Source organism: Octopus bimaculoides, chromosome 25 (genome assembly GCF_046866305.1).
Source record: "Octopus bimaculoides isolate indiv1 chromosome 25, ASM4686630v1, whole genome shotgun sequence".
Classification (NCBI taxonomy): domain Eukaryota; kingdom Metazoa; phylum Mollusca; class Cephalopoda; order Octopoda; family Octopodidae; genus Octopus; species Octopus bimaculoides.
Genome location: NC_142952.1, coordinates 13992239 through 14014757, shown reverse-complemented (window position 1 = coordinate 14014757; position 22519 = coordinate 13992239). Strand labels below are relative to the sequence as shown.

The 22519-nt window shown below is 35.5% G+C and overlaps 1 protein-coding gene across 14 annotated transcripts in view; it reads left to right on the top strand.

Moving 5' to 3' along the window:
• The window catches only part of LOC106876481 (syntaxin-binding protein 5), a 435422-nt gene that overhangs the window by 115838 nt on the left and 297065 nt on the right, over positions 1–22519 (top strand). For all 14 annotated transcript variants that reach the window (XM_089341867.1, XM_089341861.1, XM_089341866.1 and 11 more), the window contains exon 3: positions 21360–21460. In XM_089341867.1, coding sequence (XP_089197993.1) covers positions 21450–21460 — 11 coding nt within the window. In that variant the 5' untranslated portion in view covers positions 21360–21449. The remainder of the gene's footprint in view (positions 1–21359; positions 21461–22519) is intronic.

Sequence of the window (22519 nt, the reverse complement as noted above, 5' to 3'; positions counted from 1 at the left end):
TGTTAAGCATTTTTCCCAGAATTCTAACAATTCTGTCAGCTCACTGCCTTTATAATGCCATAAATTGTAGCATGTAAAAATAGGATTGAAAAAAATCAAAGGCTGTTCATGGGACTTGAACCCAAATCTTCTGTAAACATGACAACATGACAGACTTTCTGCCATTAGATCAAGGCAATCATTTGAATTTCTCCATTCATTTTAGAAACTTTGTTGTTATCTGCAAGAATTGTATAATGTCTATGTCGTAAGGATTTAGAAGACTTCAAGAGAACGCAACCTAATTTGTTTTTAATGTTTGAACTCAAAATAAATAAGGCTATAAATAATAGCATCCTTTACTTGTTTCAATCATTAAACTGTGGCCATGCTGGGGCACCACCTTGAAGAATTTTTAGTTGAATGAATCAACCCCAGTATTTATTTTTTAAAGTCTGGTATTATTCTACCAGTCTCTTTTGCTAAACCACTGTAAATATCAGGTTAAAAAGACCCACTGGATAGAATAGAAAATGTCAAAGGCTGTTTGTTCATAGGACATTTTGTGTCACTTTGTCTTGATGTCACATCCATGGATGTCATTCAGTTCCGATATCCTGCAAAATAAACATGTCTGGGCATGGAAAAATATTTCCTTGCTTGTAAACAGATGAGAGTTGGGTAGAAGAAGGGCATCCAGCCAAAGAAAATCTGCTCCAGTGAACTTCATCTGGCCCATGCAAGCATGGAAAGGTGGATGTTAAAACAATGATGAGGATGATTCTCTGTGCTGTTGTGGATTTGATGAGTCACCCATGCACCATATCACCATTAATATTTTTTCCCTTACACTCCATAGCAACATTAAAGAAGGTGACCCCTTTTTAAATCTATGGTAACATTTCAAAGTACCAGTTCTTAAAGATTGGTTCCACATTTTGGGACAAGGCCAGTAATTTCAAGGAAGAGAATAAGTCAATTAGATCAACCCCAGTGCTCAGCTGGTACTTATTTTATTGATCCCAAAAGGATGAAAGGCAAAGTCGACTTTGGTGGAATTTGAACTCAGAACGTAAAGATGGACGAAATGTTGCTAAGCATTTTGCCTGCTGCTGTAACAGTTCTGCCAGCTCACCACCTTTGCTCACTAACAGTTCTTAAATATTGAATACTATCTCAGTTCTGTATCTCATTTTATACACTTCATTAGCCCCAGTGTTATCAACAATAATGCTACTACTATAATTAACTCCACTGGTTAATGACCTCTAATTTCACTGTTATAAAATGTTAATTAATTTATATTTCATTAAATGACATCACACAGTGTCACCTTCTACAGGCTAAGTTCATCTAACAACTTAGTATCTTCTTAAAATATTCTTATATGCTCAAAATGAATAGAATTGGTTTGACAGTGGAATCTTCAATCAAGTTTATTACTGCCACAAAATGTATATTGCTACTATCGACTTCATTATGCATGTATGATGATATCAATCAGTTAACAATTGATTGCATAAGAAAATACCAAATAGATTTTCATGTTGAAGATAAAAATAAAATCAATATAGCTTTGCTGTATCTGTAATTAATACTTAAATTAATTCTTTGTGGTGATTAGTAGTAAAATTGCTGATTAGACTACACATAGTGCTACCAACTCTCTGGTAACGACTTCGAAACTACTGCAGGCATTATAGCATCTTTCTAAGGCAGTGAACTGGCAGAATCATTAGTGTGCCAGGTGAGGTACTTCGTGGCATTTTAGGTCTTTACATTCTGAGTTCAAATTCTGCCAAGGTCGACTTTGCTTTTCATCCTTTCGGGGTCAATAAATTAAGTTACCAGTTTACAACTTTGAATTTTTTGTGAGTTTGTGAATTTCTTACAAAGTTAAAACATCAGTATTCTTTGGAAAAGTCTAAACAGCTTTCATGGCATATTTGTAAAGTATTGAATATTTCCTTCCTCTACTAAACAATGCCTCAGTTTTTCAATGTTTCAGTCAACATAACTGGTTGAAAAGGTATTAGATGTTGGAGGAGATCTATATGATGAAATGTCATCCTTCAGCACTAGAAACTAAAATCTCTTTGTCAACAGCAGACTCACCTAGACAACACAAGACTCTGGGTTACCCAACATTTAAAAACTAGATTCTCATCTCATAGATGCATGGCTCAGTGGTTAGAACATCAGGCTCACTATAATGAGGTAGTGAGTTTGATTCCTGGGCCAGGCTGTGTGTTATGGTCTTAAGGAAGACACTTTATTTCACGTTGCTCCAGTTCACTCAGTTGTAGAAATGAGTTGCCATGTCACTGGTGCCAAGCTGTATCGACCCTTTGCCTTTCCCTTGGATAACATCAGTGGCATGGAAAGAGGAGGCTGATATGCATGGGCAACTGCTGGTCTTCCATAAACAACCTTGTCCAGATTTGTGCCTCAAAGGGGAACTGTCTAGGTGCAATTCCATGGTCATTCATGACCAAAGAGGCTTTACCCTTTTACTCACTCTACAATAGACTCACACTCACTCTATAACAGACTTTCATCAAATGACTACTAGACTCATTGACTCAACATTAGAAACTAGTTAAGAATGACTTCTGTGAACCTCTGAGGTTTTCTTCATCTTTTGCTTGATTCAGTCATTGGACTGCAGCAACACTGGGGCACCATCATGGAGAGATTTAATCAAACAAATCAACCTCTGGATGTACTTCCTTTACTTTTTTTTAAGCCTGGTATTCATTTTGTATTAGTCTTTTATGCAGAACATACGCAAACCAACACTGTTTGTCAAGTAGTTGTAGGAGACATGAAGATACACACATATTTATATATACATACATACACACACACACACATATATATATATATATATATTTTTTTTTTTTTTTACACACACACATATGTACATGCATATATATCTATATGCACACACACACACACACACACACATACATATATGACAGGTTTCTTTCAGTTTCTGTTTACCAAATCCACTCACAAGGCTTTGGTCAGCTTAGCGCTATAATAAAAGAGATTTGCTCAAGTTTCCCATGCAGTAAGAAGACTGCAGAACCATGTAGTTGCGGAACCAAACATCGTACCACATAGTCACACTAGCCCCAATACCACCATCTGTGCCTGTTAAAGAATTAACATTTTCCCCTCCATGACTAGCAATAACTCTGCTTTACCTTGGCCTGTAGGGCTCCAGCTTCTTAGTTAAGGGTTAGTGGTGGGAAGAAGACCCAACTATGGAGGGAAAATTATTTTTTTCCCTCTTCATTTGCACCATGGGACTAAAGAGCAGTAACAAAATTGTTATGACACATGCAACAAAAACTACTGATCTTTTATTGTTGCCCAGCATCATCTGCTTCCCTTGTTACTGTTGGAATCCTAATTGTTTTGCTGCTCATTAATATTTCGTTTTGAATTTTTCATCTCATCATTAGTATTTGTTAAAGCTGAAATGTTGATTAAGCTTATCTCATTTGTTTTATTTCTCACTACACTGTTACATCATTAAATGGCTACCGTCATTTTGCTACACTTAAACAGAACATTGTTTTTATTTCAAGTATTCTATTACTTCCCACCTTTGTGTGCTATTCCTCCTCCTCTTCTTCCTCCTCTGCCATCATTCCCTCCTCCTCCTCCTCCTCCTTATTTTCTTTTATCATTTTAAATACAAAAGATAAATGTCTGCTTCTATCTTTAGTTGAAACATTACAATAGCAGTAGTAGAACTAATAATAATGATAACAACAACAACAATGGCTTCAAATGTTGGCACAAGGCCAGCAAGTTTCAGGGAGGGTGTAAGTTGATTACATCAACCCCAGTACTCAGCTGGTACTTACTTTATCAGCCCCCAAAGGATGAAAGGCAAAGTCAACCTCAGCAGTATTTGAACTCAGAACATAAAGATGGACAAAATGCTGCAAAGCATTTTGCCCAGCTTGCATACAATTCTACCAGCTTGCCATCTTCATCATCATCATCATCATAATAATAATAATCCTTTCTACTATAGGTGCAAGGCCTGAAATTTGTGGGGAGCGGGTAAGTCGATCACATCGACCCCAGTACTTGACTGGTACTTAATTTATCGATCCCCGAAAGGATGAAGTGCAAAATCAACCTCAGCAAAATTTGAACTTAAAACATAAAGACAGGTGAAATACCATTAAGCATTTTGTCCATGTGCTAATGATTCTGCCAGCTCACCACCTTAATAATGATGATGATAATAATAATGATAATAATAATTATCATTATTATTATCCTTTCTTTTTTTAGGCACCAGGCCTGAAATATGTGGAAAGGGGCTAATTCATTTCACTGATTCCAATACTGGGACTGGTACCTGTCTTATTGATCCTGAAAGGATGAAAGGCAAACTCAATCTTAGTAGATTTTGAACTCAGGAAATAAGGACGAATGAAATGCTGCTAAGCGTTTTGTCCAGCATGTTAACGGTTGTACAAGCTCACTGCCTTAATAATAGTAAAAATAATAATAGTAATGGTTTCAAATTTCGGCACAAGGCCAGCAATTTTGGGAGGAGGAGGCTAGTCAATTGTGTCAACCCCAGGACTTGATTGGTACTTTGTTTTCATCCCTCTGGGGTTGCTGAAATAAAGTTAACTTCATTAGGATTTGAACTCAGAATGTAAAGGTTGGAACAAATACTGCAAAGCATTTCTTCTGACCCTAACAATTCTACCAAGCACGCTGCCTTAATATTAATAATAATAATTATAATAAAAAGGATTGACATAACTCTTCACGAAGGTAAACAGTCAAGACAAAGAGCATGATTCAATTGTAATAGATATTGTATTGGGTGAACGATATTTCAGCAGTAAGTCTATCTTTGTCAAGTTCAAAATAAGAAGTGATAAAAATTCAAGATTATAGGAATTTAAATTTAAAGTATGAACGAGAGCAACCAGCATCCGCACGTTGATGGAATGACATCAACAGTTTTTAAGTTTCAATTTTATAACAGGTGAAAAGAAAAAGGCAGAAACAAAGAGAGAGAATAATAATTATAATAATAATAATAATAATAATAATAATGATTGTAGTAATTCTTTCTAATTTCGGCCCTTGAAGAGCAATTTTGAGGGAAGGGGCAAAATCAGTTACATTGATGTCAGTACTTAACTGGTACTTTATTTTATTGTTCCCAAAAGCGAAGTTGACTTTGGCAGGATTTGAACTCGGAACGTAAAGAGCCGGAATAAATAATGCAAACTCTCTGGCAATTCTACCAATGCTCTACCCTTAATGATTGTTTCTAGTATAAGTGCAAGGCCAGTAGCTTTCAGGAAATTAATTTAGTTGATGCTTTTGATTTCAGTGCTTGACTGGTTCTTTATTTTATTTTTTTTGCCACTGAAAGGAAGAATAAGCAAAATTGACTTCAGTAAGGTTTGAACTCAGCATGTAACGAACTGCAATGAATATTGCAAGGCATCCTTACCCAATGCTGTAATAATTCTGCCAACCTGTTGCTCAACATATTTGTTACAACAGAAAGAAGGTCTCAAATTCAGTGAGAGTTCGTCAGATATACCAACCCCAGCACTTGACTGGTACTTTATTTTGTTAACCTTGTAAGGATGTAAGGCAAAGTTGACCTCAGCAGAATTTGAACTCAGAGACACAAGGTTGGAATGAGTACTACCAAGCACTCTATCCAACACTCTCATGAGATGTTCCCAAGTCATACACACGCACGCACATCCAAGTAATGTTCTAAAATACAATAACATTAAATAGATATGACACTTTCCTTCTGTTCTTTACACATCTGTCAAAGAAAACCATTAAAATATGTTTTATTTGAAAAACAAAATTTAAAAAAGTCTAACTCGATTGAAATATTAAACTTAGTTCCGTATATAATTTTTCCTGTCTCCCCACTCTTCTTCAAAACTCTCCCAAAGCTACTATTACTAAGTTTCTCTATGGAATGGAAAAAAGAATCAATAATTGCAACATTCTTTTATTGAAATTCATTTTGTTATATTTGAATTTTCTGTTACAATTCATAGGTGCTGTTTGTTTGTTTGTTTGTTTGTTTGATTTGAAGATTTTTTTGTTTTTCATTTGTTCTACATTATCAGTTTGATAGTTCTATATTTTTGCAATACATTTTGTCTTTGAATATCTGTCAGGAATATAATAAAAGTTTGTGCTGCTAAAATCACATTTAAATTATTTGAAACATTTTCTGTATATAAAAATGAAATAAGTAAATAAGTAAGACAAATTGTAGCAAATGTCAGTTAATATGATTTCTCATTCTTTCATTCCTGGTTGCAAACACTTCAATTGTACTGCTCGGGGAATCTATAAACATTGTTACTTTTACTGATTATTCTTCTGAACTCTGCAGGTTTAATTTATCATTGATAGATAGTATAATTGATGGCAGTTTCTTTGACTGAAGATCACAAGGAAGAGCAGCATGTCCTCAATTTACTAAATCAATCCTTGATGCTGCAGGGTTTTCATTCCTTCCTGTGCCCAGTAGTTCTAAAGTGAGAATCAATCCACACAACCCAATCCCACTTTTTATACGTGGAGGTCTCACCTCAGTGGCTCAGAGGACTAAGATGGCTGTAGGTTTTACATTCAACCACAACTATATGGTATCTTAGATTTCAGCATCTTCTACCACAGCCTCATCTTTACTTATGCCTCATGAGTGAAATTTGGTAGTTGGAAGCTGTACAGAAGCTTGTCTCTTAGAGATGATGTGTATGTATCTATATCCACACATCTCCATTTGACACAATTCAGATAGTAGTGATGATGATATTTTCATCAGCCTGGCACCTTCCATATCCAAGAGTCAGCTTGCCAAGGTCCTCCAGTTTCATTACTTGTTGCTTCTATTTAGATCATCATTGGCATTTTTATGAGGATAATATGTGATAGGACCCCAATCCCTTTCATGATGACTGGCTGATGTTGACTTGCCCTTTCTTATGGCATGACACATTACCCCTCTGTTACACCTTCAAGTCCATTTACCAGTGCTGGTTCTTCTACACTTTCCACTTTTCCAGGTTTACTAAGGGATAACCATTCCCACCTTCAGGCGTAGCCCTTTGATTCACTCATGTAGTTTAGCTGATTAGTTACATTTGCAAACTAGGTTGTGGCCACTGCTGTATACTGCAGCCTTCATGGAGCTATACATAATCTAAATGCAGGAGTGGGAGCCAGATAGGATCCTGGCCAATCCCCGAAGGGAAGTGACTGCCTCTCACTTCTTGCATCTTACAGCAATAGTAGTAGTTATACTATTGATTTCAAATATTACCACAAGGCCAGCAATTTCAGGGGAAGGGGTAAATCGATTCCATCAACCCCAGCGCTCAACTGATACTTATTGTATCGAGCCTGAAAGAATGAAAGGCAAAGTCAACCTCAGCAGTATTTGAACTTAAAACCTAAAGATGAATGAGATGCTGCTAAGTATTTTGCCCAGTGTGCTAACGATTCTGCCAGCTCATTGGTTATAATATTGATTTCTTGTATTTGCCACCAGGGTGATGGATGAGGGAGTAGAATACAAAGATAGACATAGTAGGAGGATTATGAAGAATCTAATGATAGAAAAACTGAATACATATATATATATATATATATATATATATATGGTATGCATCAATAAAAGAAAAGACAACAAAAAGGGATGATAATGATGTAATCCTCCTGATGCAGGACTTCTGGGGTTAATTGAGGAACCCTACCATCCAAGATCTCTCTGAACATCAAGGGCAAGTGCCCTCTCCAAATTTTGCTCTTCAACTCACAAGCTTATACTTAAAGTGGTACCATCTACTCTTGCCATCTTCACCACTCTCTACCACGTTTCAAAAAGTTCACATGAGGATAATACCTCCTTGTCCACCCTCACCTTCCTTTCCAAGTGAAATATAGAAAAGTTGATGAGGGCTCCACCAAAGAGAAATGACTCTGTCCTCATACTTTTCAGCCTCATCCACCACACAATCTCTTTCACTGTAGCCACCAGACAAAGGACAGCTGCCTTCTCTGCTCAGTTAAAGGAGGGCTGTTGGGTAATTATCACTTTGGACTCAGCTGATAACTGGAGCCATCCCACATGCAATAACTGCTGTTCAACATGACTCCACAAGTCAGCAATGCCCGGTCACTGAATAAGTGTATGCAGAATGGTTTTATCTTTCTGCTCACATCTCAGACAAGTCCATTCAACAGCACTTCCATGCCTGTAGAGTTTATTTCAGAGTGTTGATGCCCCTTGGTAGTACTCCTAGGCCAAGGATTTCTGGAAATTATCTATGGTAGTCCCTGGTCTGAAAGTTCTCCAGAGCAGATTAACAGTTTGTTTTTGTGGATGCCTAGTCCCTGCTAGAATGTCACTCTTCCCTGCCACTAATCCTCTATTGAATGCTGGGTCAGAACACCCACCAATTCTGTTCTCCAACTAGTAGAGGGCCTAATGACTTTCTAGGTACCAGGCATCCAGTCTCATTTTTTTGCTTCACATTTCAGTATGCTTCATTTTTAACACGATTTCTATGGCTGGATGCCCTTCCTAATGCTGACCACATTACAAAGTGTACAGGATGCATATTATTGTGGCACCAGCACTAGAGAGGTTCCATGATGATATGCACCAAGACCAAAAGGCTTTCTCTATCCTATATTGTTGCCTTTTGTCTGCTAACCACTATATAGAGTGCACACTATATAGATTTAACATGGCAATAAATTTATGTACGTATTTGATACAAATAAAGCTCCCAGGAAAGCCACAGGGTTCTTTCTGCAGAACAGAGTGAACAATTCTGTTAGTTTTACTGGTCATGTGCAGCAGCTCATCAGGACTGCTTACATCATCTAGTTTGCTATTTGTAATACCAACAAATGCACTGATATACAAATAAACAAAAGCAACGTTCTTTCTTCCCTGCATTTTTATGTATGAAGCTGTATTCTGTACTCTCTCCCCACTTTAACCTCTCTCTCCTTTTCTCTCCTTCTCTCTCCTTTTCTCTCCTTCTCTCTCCTTTTCTCTCCTTCTCTCTCTTTTTCTCTCCTCCTCTCCCCTTCTCCTTTCCTTTCTCTTTCCTCTCCTTTCCTTTTCTCTCTTTCTCCCTTCGTAGATAGGATGAAATATACATTCATAATAAGCTGGTAATGACTGGTGAAACTATTCAAGTTATTCTTAACTTTGTTCTGTGTTCCCATTGTTCAGCTATGTTCAGCTATTCCCATTGTTCAGCTATTTATAAACCTATCTATGGCACACATACACACTGCCTCAGTACTTTACTTAGCACACACATGCACACACGTTTTAGGGGTTTCAATGTTAAATTATTACCAGCAATATTGAACAGGAAGCTGATATTAAAAGATGAACATTTTCAACTTTATTACTTATAGACATAATTATATTGAGATATTTCCAGAAGATGATTGGAAGGGAGGAAAATTATTGATCTTTTGTTTCCTTTTCAATAAGCTTCATAAAAAAAAACACATTCATAAAATGTAATCAAAATTTTAATTGACTGAAAGAAAACTATTCAACTTTTATTGGTGTCTTTTTAAATATTGCAGAGGTGAAATTATTTAAATAGACATAATATTGAACTGTCAAACAGTGAATTATCTCTAACAAGTATGAATTTTGTCTCTCTCCGAGCAAAGCAATAATCCTATAATTTAAGCAAAAATGAGCTAAGAAAAATAACTAAAAGTGGCATGTACTTACTTACTTGTACTTAGAACAGCATTCAGATGGGATGGGTTGAGATAGTTCTAACCGATGAGTTCACCACATCCGTCATGAATGCTGATCATGTTTAACGGTCAGCCCTAATGTTTCAGTTAGCAAAGTAATGCCTCACTAGGGGAGCAAGTGCATTACATAGTGCAGACACCATAACTGTAGTTCATCATTTGGAATTTCAGTAAGAATACACAAATTCACATGTGGTCCCCGGTCACATGCACACACACTTGTGGATGATAGGATCCATGGCAGCTCATCTTGCTATCAATTGTTGACCATCACAGAGGATTCGCTGACCAAGTTGCCACCAATTATCGGAGCAGATATAGCCTGGGTTTGGAGCAGATAGTATACATTCTATTTAACCCATAGCCAGGATCCTGACAGATGCTACCACTCCAGCTCAGAGTTGACCTGGGAACCATAGTAGCTAAGAGGTGGTTTCACACTCCTTAAAACTCTAGAGGTCCCACTACCAGATGCAGTTTAAAATCATACCCATAACAATGTATTTGAATAACATAGACAAATACCAGTATGTTAAATACCTTACAATGACAATTCTTGATTTATCAACACTATCTCCAACTCAAGAGGGCATATCATAATTACTGAATGGCAGTTCCACTTTAGAGGGGGAGATAACCTCAAGAGTCAATAATTCTCTAAAACTGACTTGCTATTATAAGTTAAGAGGAGAGCTGTGGACGTGTGTTTCTGGCTCAATGGCCTTCATCAGCTCAGCAATAGTCCAACCTTATCTTCAGTAGGCAAAAGACATAGACTTATACATACAAAACAGAGTAGATAACAGTTATGGCTAAGGTAATTGGCATAGTTTAGACAAAAATTGCCTAAGAGAAATAATTCAAAGTGGCCAGCAGCATGTATTTGAATAGACAAATACTGGTTTGTCAAATAACATCCAACATGAATATTTGATTTATCAAAATCATGTTTGCCTCTTGAGGGTGTATCATAATTACCAAATGCCAATTAAGACCAACTCCATATGAGAAGAGGGAGAAAAACACAAAATACAGTCTTAGAAGAAAACATCTTTGAAAACTGTATCTTTTGTTATACACTTGTCATCTCTTCTGAGTTATAATTTTTATTATTACTCCAAGAAGTAAGGCAGCAAGCTGACAGAATTGTTAGTGTGCCGGGCAAAATGCTTACATTCTGAGTTCAAATCCTGCTGAGGTTGACTTTGCTTTCATCCTTTTGGGGTTGGTAAATTAAGTACCAGTGGAGTACTGGGTCAATGTAATCAACTTAACCCCTCCCCAAAATTTCAGGCCTTGTGTCTATAGTAGAAAGGATTATTACACCAAAAAGTGAATGTAATCAAGAAAGACATACTTGCAGTTGTCCATGGAAAAGGGTTGGTTCATTTTTTTTTTTTTGTCTTTCCATTGTGAATATGCTATTAAAATTACTGTAAGAATTATGTGTATAGCAAATGCTTTAAACAATCTTAAACATGGATAGGATCAATGAAATGATGATGATGATCATTATCATTTAATGTCTATGCTCCATGCTGACATGGTTTGGATAGTTTGAAGGAGCTGAGAGGCCCAAAGACTGCCTCATGCTCCAATGTCTACTTTGGCATGGTCTCTATGACTGGATACCCTTACAGTGTATACTGGGCACTTTTCTCATGCCTCTGGTGAGGTTGCTTTGCAGCTTACAAGCTTTAAAAATCTGAAGGGAGGGGTTTTACACTTGCAGATTAGGGTTAAGGCATGTGAGAAGGATGTGCAGTAGAGCAAGTTCTTGTAGGGAGCTACATGGCTACTCACAATTAGGAGAGAATGAGAAATGAATCAGCAGCAGCCACAAAGAGTTAAATAGTGGTGATGAAGTGTCCAGGTGGCACCTCAAGCTAAGAAGGTGGGTTGAAGTGAGTGGGGACAGAGAAAACTAGAAGTGACACATTTGCCAGCTCACCACCTTAATAATAATAATAATGATAATGGTCTCAGATTTTGGCACAAGGCCAGCAGATTTTCAGGGGAGAGAGTAAGTTGATTACATCAACTCCAATATTCAACTGGTACTTATTTTATAGACCCCAAAAGGATGAAAGGCAAAGTCAACCTACCACTAATTCAACTAGGTAGTAGTAGTAGTAGTAGTAGTAGTATGAACTAATGAAATAGTTTAATTCTCTAATCATCATTATAATAATAATAATAATAATAATAATAATAATGATGATAATATTCAGAGTGTTAGACATTGCTGAATGAATTCTGATGCCAGGCCAGATAGATCAGCGAAAAACAATTTCTGTTAATTGAAGACAATCAGGTTCTTTGTCAATAGAATCTAAGTTTATGTGTTTGTTCTTTATATATATATATATATATATATATATATATATATATATAAAGAACAAACACATAAACTTAGATTCTATTGACAAAGAACCTGATTGTCTTCAATTAACAGAAATTGTTTTTCGCTGATCTATCTGGCCTGGCATCAGAATTCATTCAGCAATGTCTAACACTCTGAATATTATCATCATTATTATTATTATTATTATTATTATTATTATAATGATGATTAGAGAATTAAACTATTTCATTAGTTCATACTACTACTACTACTACTACTACTACCTAGTTGAATTAGTGGTAGGTTGACTTTGCCTTATATATATATATATATATATACACTTGTTTGCAATGGTAACAACAAAATCTCCAATATTTTATTACATATTTCAAGAAAATTACAGTAATCGTGGATGTTTATATCATCTCGTTGAAGTTCTTTGCAAAGCAGGAGCAAAATAGATTAATAACATTTGCAAATTGGATTCTTTATAAATTCTTTATAGCTTGGCTATTGATTAGTGTAAAATATGCAAAGGTAATAATCTTAATTCCTTCAGATTTTACTTTTATTTGTTTTATTTTACTTTCATTTACTGTTTAGATAAATTAGTTATTTTCAAGTTTTTTTCGGATTTTTCTTTTATTTTTCACAATATATTTATTTTTCATGGTTAAAGGCATCAAATTCATTTTGCTATGAAACTGATGTTTTAGGATTGAGAAAAAAAGCATATTTCTCTCTAATCTAAAAACGGTTGATTGGTTTATATTCCCTGGAGTAAAACGGATTATAAAGATTTATATTACTTTTGTTTGTTTTTATTCATTATTTTTTTTGTTTGTTTTGTTTTTGATAGTTATTTATAAGGAATTGCTAAAATGTTATACAAATGACTTCATTATTTTTAACTCTTGTCTTAAAATACTGTTCTTGCTCTGCTGCACCTAATTTTAGAGGTTAATGGTTTGAAGGTCATAAGAAGGTTAGTTATTCCAGAAGGTTTTTTTTTTTTTCGTTATTTCACTTATTCATTTATTTTTTTTTTTAATTTAGGAATGGTTAATTGAAATAAGTGACAAAATTTTTTATTTCATCTGATTTTCATTCTGTCTTCTTTTTCTTTCTGTTATGTTTTGCTTTGCTCTTTCTGAAGAAATAGATTTATTTTCTAGAAGAAACAAATCATATTATACAATTTATAGAAGCCAGTGATAATTCTTCGTGTGAATAAGATCTACGATATTTTTATCACTTCAAAGAACAAGCATTGTTTTTCACATTTTGAAGTTTACACTGTTTATTGTATTTTTGATATATACTTTTATTTTTCCCAAGACTTGTTGATAAGAAGAACTAGAATAGAACACATCAAACTTACAGAGATTACTAATGCACCTCCATAGTTTTATCTGTATCCGTTCCATTTCACCTGCATTGCTATTTCTCTTGGAGAATGCACAATCATTGATGATCCTATTTTCTAGCCACCCTGCATCTGCACTTTTAAATTTGGGGTTTTCAGTCTAGTCAAAATAAAATCAATAACTCATGTAGTCCATAAGGCAGTGAGCTTGCAGAATCGCTAGCGCACCAAGCAAAATGCTTAGAGGCATTTCATCTGTGTTTACGTTCTGAGTTCAACCTCTACCGAAGTCAACTTTGCCTTTCATTTTATCAGGCAACCTCTCTTCTGAAATTGCTGGCTTCGTGCCAAAATTTGAAATCATCATTATTATTTATTTATTTATTTATTAATCATCATCATCATCATTATTATTATTATTATTATTATTATTATTATTATTAAGGCAGCGAGCTGGCAGAATTGTTAGCCCACCAAGCAAAATGTTTAGTGGTATTTCATTTACCACTACATTCTGAGTTCAAATTCCCCTGAGGTTGACTTTGCCTTTCATTCTTTCGGAGTCAATAAATTAAGTACCAGTGAAACACTGGGGTCAATGTAATCAACATGTCCCATTCCCCCAAGTTTCAGGCTTTGTGCCTATAGTAGAAAGGATTGTTATTATTATTGTTATTATTATTATTATTATTATTATTATTATTATTATTATTATAAAGGCAGTGAGCTGGCAGAGTCATTAGCTTGCTAGGCAATACGCTTAGTGGCATTTTGTCCATCTTTACATCCTGAGTTCAAATTCTGCCAAAGTCAACTTCGCCTTTCATCCTTTCGGGGTTGATTAAATAAGTACCAGTTGAACAGTGGGGCCGATGTAATCAACTTATCCCACCTCCTTTGAAATTGCTGGCATTGTGTCAAAATTTGAAACCAATGTCTTAAGTAGTCCTAGCCATTTGGTTTAGAAGTTTGCTGTATAACTATGGGTGCAGGCATGGCTGTGTGGTAAGAAGTTTACTTCTCAGCCACAAGGTTATAAGTTCAATCCCACTGCATAGCTACTTGGGAAACTACCTTCTGCTATACTCTAGGCTAATCAAAGCTTTGTGAGTGGATTTGGTAAATGGAAACTGAAAGAAGCTCATCATGTGTGTGTGTGTTAGTGTATATATATATATATATATGTATGTGTGTGTTTGTTCCCCACCACTGCCTGACAACCAGCATTGGTTTGTTTATTTCCCCATAACTTAACAGTCTGGCAAAAAGAAAACTGATAGAGTAAGTACTGGGCTTTAAAACAAAAAAGTACTAGGATTTGTTTGATTAAGCCCTTTCAAAGCATTGCCCCAGCATGACCACAATCCAAAGACTGAAATAAGTAAAAATATCATTCCAGTGTCACTCCTGCTATGTGGTACTGTAGGCAAGAGCATATTCTACAATGGTCACAGGTTGACTAATTACCTCATGTGGAATTTTATAAGTGGAAACTGTGTGCAAGTCTGTGGTGTGTGTGTGTGTGTGTGTATTTACACTTAAAAAGCACCCATGCCAGTGTTGTGTAAACACACCTGCTCCAGTGGACAGTGGAGGAAATCTATTTCCTGTACATTCTTAGTTTTTGTTATTCCTGCACATCTGTCACACACAAAGACTACTTTCTCTGTTTACCTTTCTGTTGATTCTATTGCTTCTCTTATATGTCCATAGCTTGCATTGCATACACCGTATGGAATTTCTACCTACACTTTTTCTACATATCAAGCAGGTCCCTTTCCCTGAAGGGATTAGTAATTTGTCTGCTTTCCTGCTTACTCATATTTTGTTCGTTGTCAAATGAACTCTAAGCCCCTTTGACTCCAGATCTTGCTTCTGCACCTGATATTTCTTTTCTAATTCTATCATAGATTCAGCTATAAGAACAAGGTCATCAGCAAAGAGAAACTCCCATGGGCAACCAAGTTTAAATTCCATTTTTATGCCTGGAGGACTATGATAAACAAGAGGGGGCCTTAGAACTGAGCCTTGGTGAACTCCTACATGCCCTCCAAATTTGTTACTATATTCATTGCTGACTTTCACCTTACTGACAGTATCTCTATACATGGCTTGGACAGCCCTCACTAGCCACACATCTACCCCTAGCTTCTGCAGCAAGCACCAGATAAGGGTGTAAGAGACCCTGCCTGAGGTTTTCTCCGTATCAACGAATGCTAAGTACAGCAGTTTATTTTTCGCTAAATGCTTCTTCTGCAGCTGCCTTACAAGGAAGATAACATCACTAGTGCTTTTCCTTGGCACAAAACCAAACTGCATCTCATCTTGGCTAACTCTCTTCCTAATTACTTGATCCATGACCCTTTCTGGAACTTTCATGACTTGGTCCAGCAATTTAATATATCTGTAATTACTTCTTATAGCAATTGAATATAATACTGCTACACCAGTCATTGAGTATAACCCCTCCTTGGTCAACTTGATTAACTATACATGTGACTAGGCCAATCCCTCTCTGCTAGATATTTTAAGCATCTCAGCAATAATTCCTGACGGGCCGGGGACTTACCCTGACTTCATTTCCTTAATTGACTTATCTATCATGTAGCTACGCAAATCATCATTTATATATACATACATATATATATATATATATGTGTGTATATATGTATGTATGTATGTATGTATGTATGTATGTATACACACACACACACACACACACATAGTCTGTAACGTTAATATTTCTAGTAATGTACATTAAGTGACATTTGCTGAATTAATTTGACTTGATATTTCTTACTTATTTCTAATTAACACATGACCTATTCACATTTACATCTTGTAATTGTTTTACAGTGATATTAACCTCTTGTCCACTGTACTGTCCACTCTATTTCAACTGTCAGCTGAACAGCTTCTGTCTACCCTCATCCACTATAGTTTTACTATTGTCCCTATATCAGAGGGACCCCAACCATTTTTGTGTTATAGACCGGTTTCATGCAAAACAATTTTTCCATGGACCAGGGAATCAAACACATAACAAAACACAGAAAGTACATTATATAAAATTTAATTATTATCTGATATAACATATATACAATGTAAAAACACCCTGCAGACTGTGATAGTCAATAAAATACAAATAAAATTGAAAAATTATTTTCTTTCTATGCAGCCCTATACCAAATGATTCCACAGCCTGGTACTGATTGGAGCCTGGTAGTTGGGCACCACTGCCCAACTATCATTTCTATATTGACTTCTGACTACCATTTGAACTCAGAACATAAAGATGGGCGAAATACTGCTAAGCATTTTATCCAGCATGCTAACAATTGTGCTAACTTGCAGCCTAATAATAATAATAATAATAATAATAGATGAAGAAGCAATTTTGTATTCTTCTTTGATATATTCAAGATTTATTCCATTCCTATCACCTAAGTATAAATGCCAGGGAGTAATGTATCAATTTCTTAAAGTTCCTTTTCATGGTTCATTTGCTAAATAAACAGAAAAATGAGATGGATGAAAAGAGTGTCAGAGAGAGAGGTATGAAGTTTATTAATTAATATTCCACTTGATGAACGACACTAATTCCTTTCAATAACCCTACTGCCACAATCCACTTGTTGATGCAATAATAAAGGGAGTGTCATTAGTGATTCAAGAATTAAATTAACGAAGATATCTTGGAGTAGAATAATGACAAAAGCAGGTGGGTGGAGAGAAAGAGTGAAGCCTGTTAATGGGTTAAGATTTGGTTGTTGTGGGGGCGGCTGCTGCTGCTTTTGAAACTGACTGAGTAATGGTGGTGATCTAAATTAATTCAAGCAGGTATCAGGAACAGAACTTAATAAGGGGGGAAAAACCCCAGGATGTATAGGGAGTTCAAATCTAAACAAGGATCATCATCACCATCATAGTAATAATAATAATCCTTTCTACTATAGGCACAAGGCCTAAAATTTCATGGGGTGGGTACTAGTCGAGTACATCAACTGGAAATGAATGACACTGCTTGTACAGCTGTGATGGTCATTTACGATTATTACATGATGTCAAGACATGGAGGCACAGTGGCTGTGTAAAGTAGCTTGCTTACCAACCACATGGTTCCAGGTTTAGTCCCACTGCATGGCACCCTGGGGAAGTGTCTGCTACTAAATCCTCAGGCTGACCAAAGCCTTGTGAGTAGATTTGATAGATGAAAACTGAAAAAAGTCCATTGTGTATATATATATATATATATATATATATATATATATATATATATTATATATATATATATATATATATATATTATATATATATATATATATATATATATATATATATATATATATATATATATATATATATAATGTGTGTGTGTGTGTGTGTGCGTGTTTGTCACCACCCCCAATATTGCTGGTGCGTTTACATGCCCGTAACATAGCGATTTTGGTAAAAGAGACTGATAGAATAAGTACTAGGCTTACAAAGAATAAATCTTGGGGTCAATTTGCTCAACTAATGACGGTGATCCAGTATGGCTGTAGTCAAATGACTGACACAAGTATAATAATAAAAGAATATTCTCTCTCTCTCTCTCTCTTTGTATGTATTTATATACATAGAGAGAGAGAGACAGACAGACAGAGAGAACACCTTTCAATTTCTGTTTGCTAAAAATCCTCTCACATGGCTTTGGTCAGCCAAGGACTATTGTAGGAAACACTTGCCCAAGTGCCATGCAGTGGGACTGAACCCAGAACCATGTGGTTTTGAAGCAAATTTCTTACCATATAGCCACGCCTATGGCTATGGTTTTCCTAATTGCTGATTGATTCTAAAACACATCATCACACTTCTCTTACTGAAGCTTATTCAATCAAAACATCTCTTCAGTAACCAATCTCTGATCATTTGATCTTCGGGAAGTACAATAGTTGTGGAGGTTAAGTGCTGGACTTCTTGATTACATTGATCATGAATTCAGATCTCACTTGTGTCGATGTGTTCTACCCCTGAACAATAAATGCAACTCTGCTTGATCTAGTTTACCTGGCTAAATAGAAATAATTATCACTCTGATGATATGAGTGAGGCTGAGGGCATGGTATAAGATACTTGCTCAAGGTACCCCACAGTGGGATCAAACACAGAATTACAAACTTACAGGCTGAACTTCTTAACTGTTCATTGACCTGGAATAAATGGAAGTGCTTGTTGCTGATGTGGTGGGAATTTTCACAAATTTTCTACAACAAAAACAAATGATAATCAAATGTTCCTCTTTTAAGATAGTAGTCTATGATTTGAGAGAAATTTGGTTGCCATTTTTTGCAGAGTTGGTGACTACATAGATGTTCCACTGTTAAGCCAAATATATTTTTGGTTTGTCTGTTATGTAAGTGAAATGAGGCGAGCTGATGACTGTATCGATCAGTGGTTCCCAAAGTGGGTAGTACTGCCCTCCTGTGGGGGGGGGGGGTGAAAAGATCCAGGGGTTATTGAAGAAAAGTGGGGTGATAATGGGGTGAGAAAAAGAGGGCAATGTATGTAAAAACAACAAAATAATGAGTTGATTAATAATAAAATAAATGCGCCCTTTTAAAGCCTAGCCAGGCTCGTGGGCCCGGTTTCCCGGTTTCAATGGCGTATGTGTTACCAGCTGCACGGGACACCAGTCCATCACAGCGTTACTCATTTTTGCTAGCTGAGTGGACTGGAGCAATGTGAAATGAAGTGTTTTGCTCAAGAACACAACACGTCGTCCGGTCCAGGAATCAAAACCACAATCTTACGATCATGATGCTGACACCCTAACCACTAAGCCACACGCCTCCACAAATGAGTTAATTAGGTTAAATTTTATTTGTGAAATACAGATGTTTTGAATTTGCTGCAGAAAGTGGTTTATGTTTGTGCTGGTGGGTAGGAAGTGTGTGCTAGGAATGTGGCTCGGGTGCCGAGGGGTGGCAGCCCGTAAAAGTTTGGGAACCACTGATATAGATGTTCCATTGTTAAGCCAAAGACATTCTTGGTTTGCCTGTTTGTATATGAAGTGATTTCACCCACAGCTTTGTTTTATCGAGATCTCACCTTTTCTTCTGCAATACTCACACTTACATCAAATACTGACGTCATCAAATCAATTTATACCCACTTTAGCATTTTCTGGGGGATATTAAATAAATTTTAAAAAATGAATAAAAAAATTCTACAAACATATTGTCTGAAATTCTGAGTAAAATGGTTTTCCATATTCCAGAATTTCTCTTGTGTCTTGTTTCGTTCTTTTTTTTTTTGTTTGTTTTCATTTGCTTTTCCAAATATAAAGTGCATTAATATATATTTATTTACGAAGCCATTAACAGAATATCATTATTATACCATTTAATTCTTCGAAATAACTTCATGTTTTCCATTAAAAAAAAATTTCTTTTTGCTATTCAAGAGTTGTTTTACAATTGTTTTATTATCACAAATCCTCTTTCCTGGAAATTTAAATTCCTTGACAGATTCTTCAAATTATTAGATAACATTTATATAGATGCAGACGTGGTTATGTAGCTTCCCAACCATACGGTCTTGGGTTCAGTTCCATATGGTCTTGGGTTCAGCAAGTGTCTTCTACCATAGTTCCAGGCCAACCAAAGTCTTGTGAGAGGATTTGGTAGATGGAAACTGAAAGAAGTCTGTTATACATATATCTTTTACTTGTTTCAGTTATTAGAACTTTTAGTCGAATTACCCCTGTACTTTTTTTTTAAACCTGGTACTTATCCTATCAAACTCTATTGCCAAACAACTAAACTACGGAGGATGTAAACACACCAATACTGGTTGTCAAGCAGTGGTGGAGGATAACCACAGACACAAGCACACACACACACACACACACACTCTCACACACGATATATGTACAATGGGCTTATTTCAGTTTCCATCTTCCAAATCCACTCACAAGGCTTTGGTCAGTGCGAGGTTAAAGTTAATGACACTTGCCCAAGGTGACATGCAGTGGGACTGAACCTGTAACCATGTGGTTACAAAGCAATCTTCTTACCACACAGCCATGCCTGCACCTATGTGTGTGTGTGAGTATGTACATATATGTGTTGTAATATGCATGTATGTATATATCTATATGTGTTGTATTTGTCCCCACCACGGCTTGACAACCAGTGTTGGTGTGTTTCTATCCCTATATATAGTTTGTCTGAATAAAAAGATGGCTTAGTTTGGGTGCAACATCTTTGATTATGGACCTACTCAATAAGACCTAACCTTGGGCTAAACAATAGCAAACTGTTTCTTTTGGCCAATGACTTCTATTCTTCAGGCCATGTTTAAGACTGTCCTCTTTAACCATGTTTATTTACTCTATAACTCTTGATTTCATTCTATTATTCATTTGGAACTGTTGTTGTTTATACCATCTTATTACTTACTCTATCTTTCTTTCTCCCCCACTCTCTCTCTCTCTCTCTCTCTCTCTCTCTCTCTCTCAATCATTACACACAATCTTTCCAGCCTCCTTTCACAATTTACATCTCTCTGGTCCTGTTTTATTACATGTAATTAAACTTTCAGTCTTTCAAAAATACCGAAAACCAGCCAGCCAACCACTTTCTTCTTCTTTTGCTGCATAGGAGCTCTAAGCACTCAACACCCGCTTCCTCCAAGAATCAACCATGCAACTGAAAAAAAAAAAAAACATTTAAAATAAGATCTATTTATAACACTTCTCTTCTACATTTATTTATTAATTTTATTTTACATTTGTTTTGAATTTATTTCTAAACGATAATTATGATTCTCTTCAATTTCCATTTGAAATTTCAGGGTGCATTGGTAACAGTTTGTTCTGATGATACCTTACATCTATGGAATTACCGACAAAAAAGGCCAGATATTGTACACACCTTGAAATTTATGAAAGAACGGTGAGTGACTGATATATATTTACTTCTATATGCATATATACTCATTTATATACATGGAGTATTTTAAATTACATTTATGTATATCATAGATTGACAGATACATTCATACATATATATATATATGTGTGTGTGTATGTATGTTATATACATACATATATATTATATACATTTATGCATATATATATATATTATATATATATATATATATATATATATATATATGTATGTATTCTCCTACTCCACTAATAAAATATTTTAAATAACACATTATGCTTCTGTTAACACTTATCACCTATTTTTTTTTTTCAAGTTAATTTTTTTTAATGAATCTGTAAGAAGACATTATATTAATTTTTATTTATAGAAGACAATCTTATTTTTCCTTCTTCTCTCATTCATTACATGTTAATTATGTAATTATGGCTCCTTCTTCTGATATATGATGTCATTTTTAGAATATCACTTCTTGAAAATTATGCAAAATTATATTTATTTATTCGCAGTTCTAAATAAATATGTTGTTCAGTTCTTTCTTAGCTATTGTTGTATCATAGCTGGTAGCAGTAGTCATGTTAACCAGAGTTTGTAATGAAGTCTCACACTGAAATAGTAGCTAAATCTCCGTGTAAAAAAAAAGGAAACTCTGCATAGTTTAGTCTTAGATACATTGAAATAAAATAACAAATAATCACAGCTGAAATATTTTTGATGAAAAGTTTGCCAAATCAGGACTAAACTGATGATAATTAACAACCAAGGTGCAAGTTGGGCTTCTTTGAATGGACATAAATAAATGATAGTTGTAACTCCATATGTCTGGTAAATACGACTTTCTATTATATTAACCATGGAGCATCCAGATTATTCTGCCAAATGTTATCCTTATTTATTCACATTGTTTTGGATTAATCATACTCTATCTCATAACGTTTAAATTTTGATGATGTGATTGTATATTTTTAGTATGACATTGTAGGGCAGATGTGAGAGGCCAAATCTGGCCAGTCTGAGGTAGAATATATGGGCCAGATATAGCCAGCTTAAATGCTAAAGGGTTGA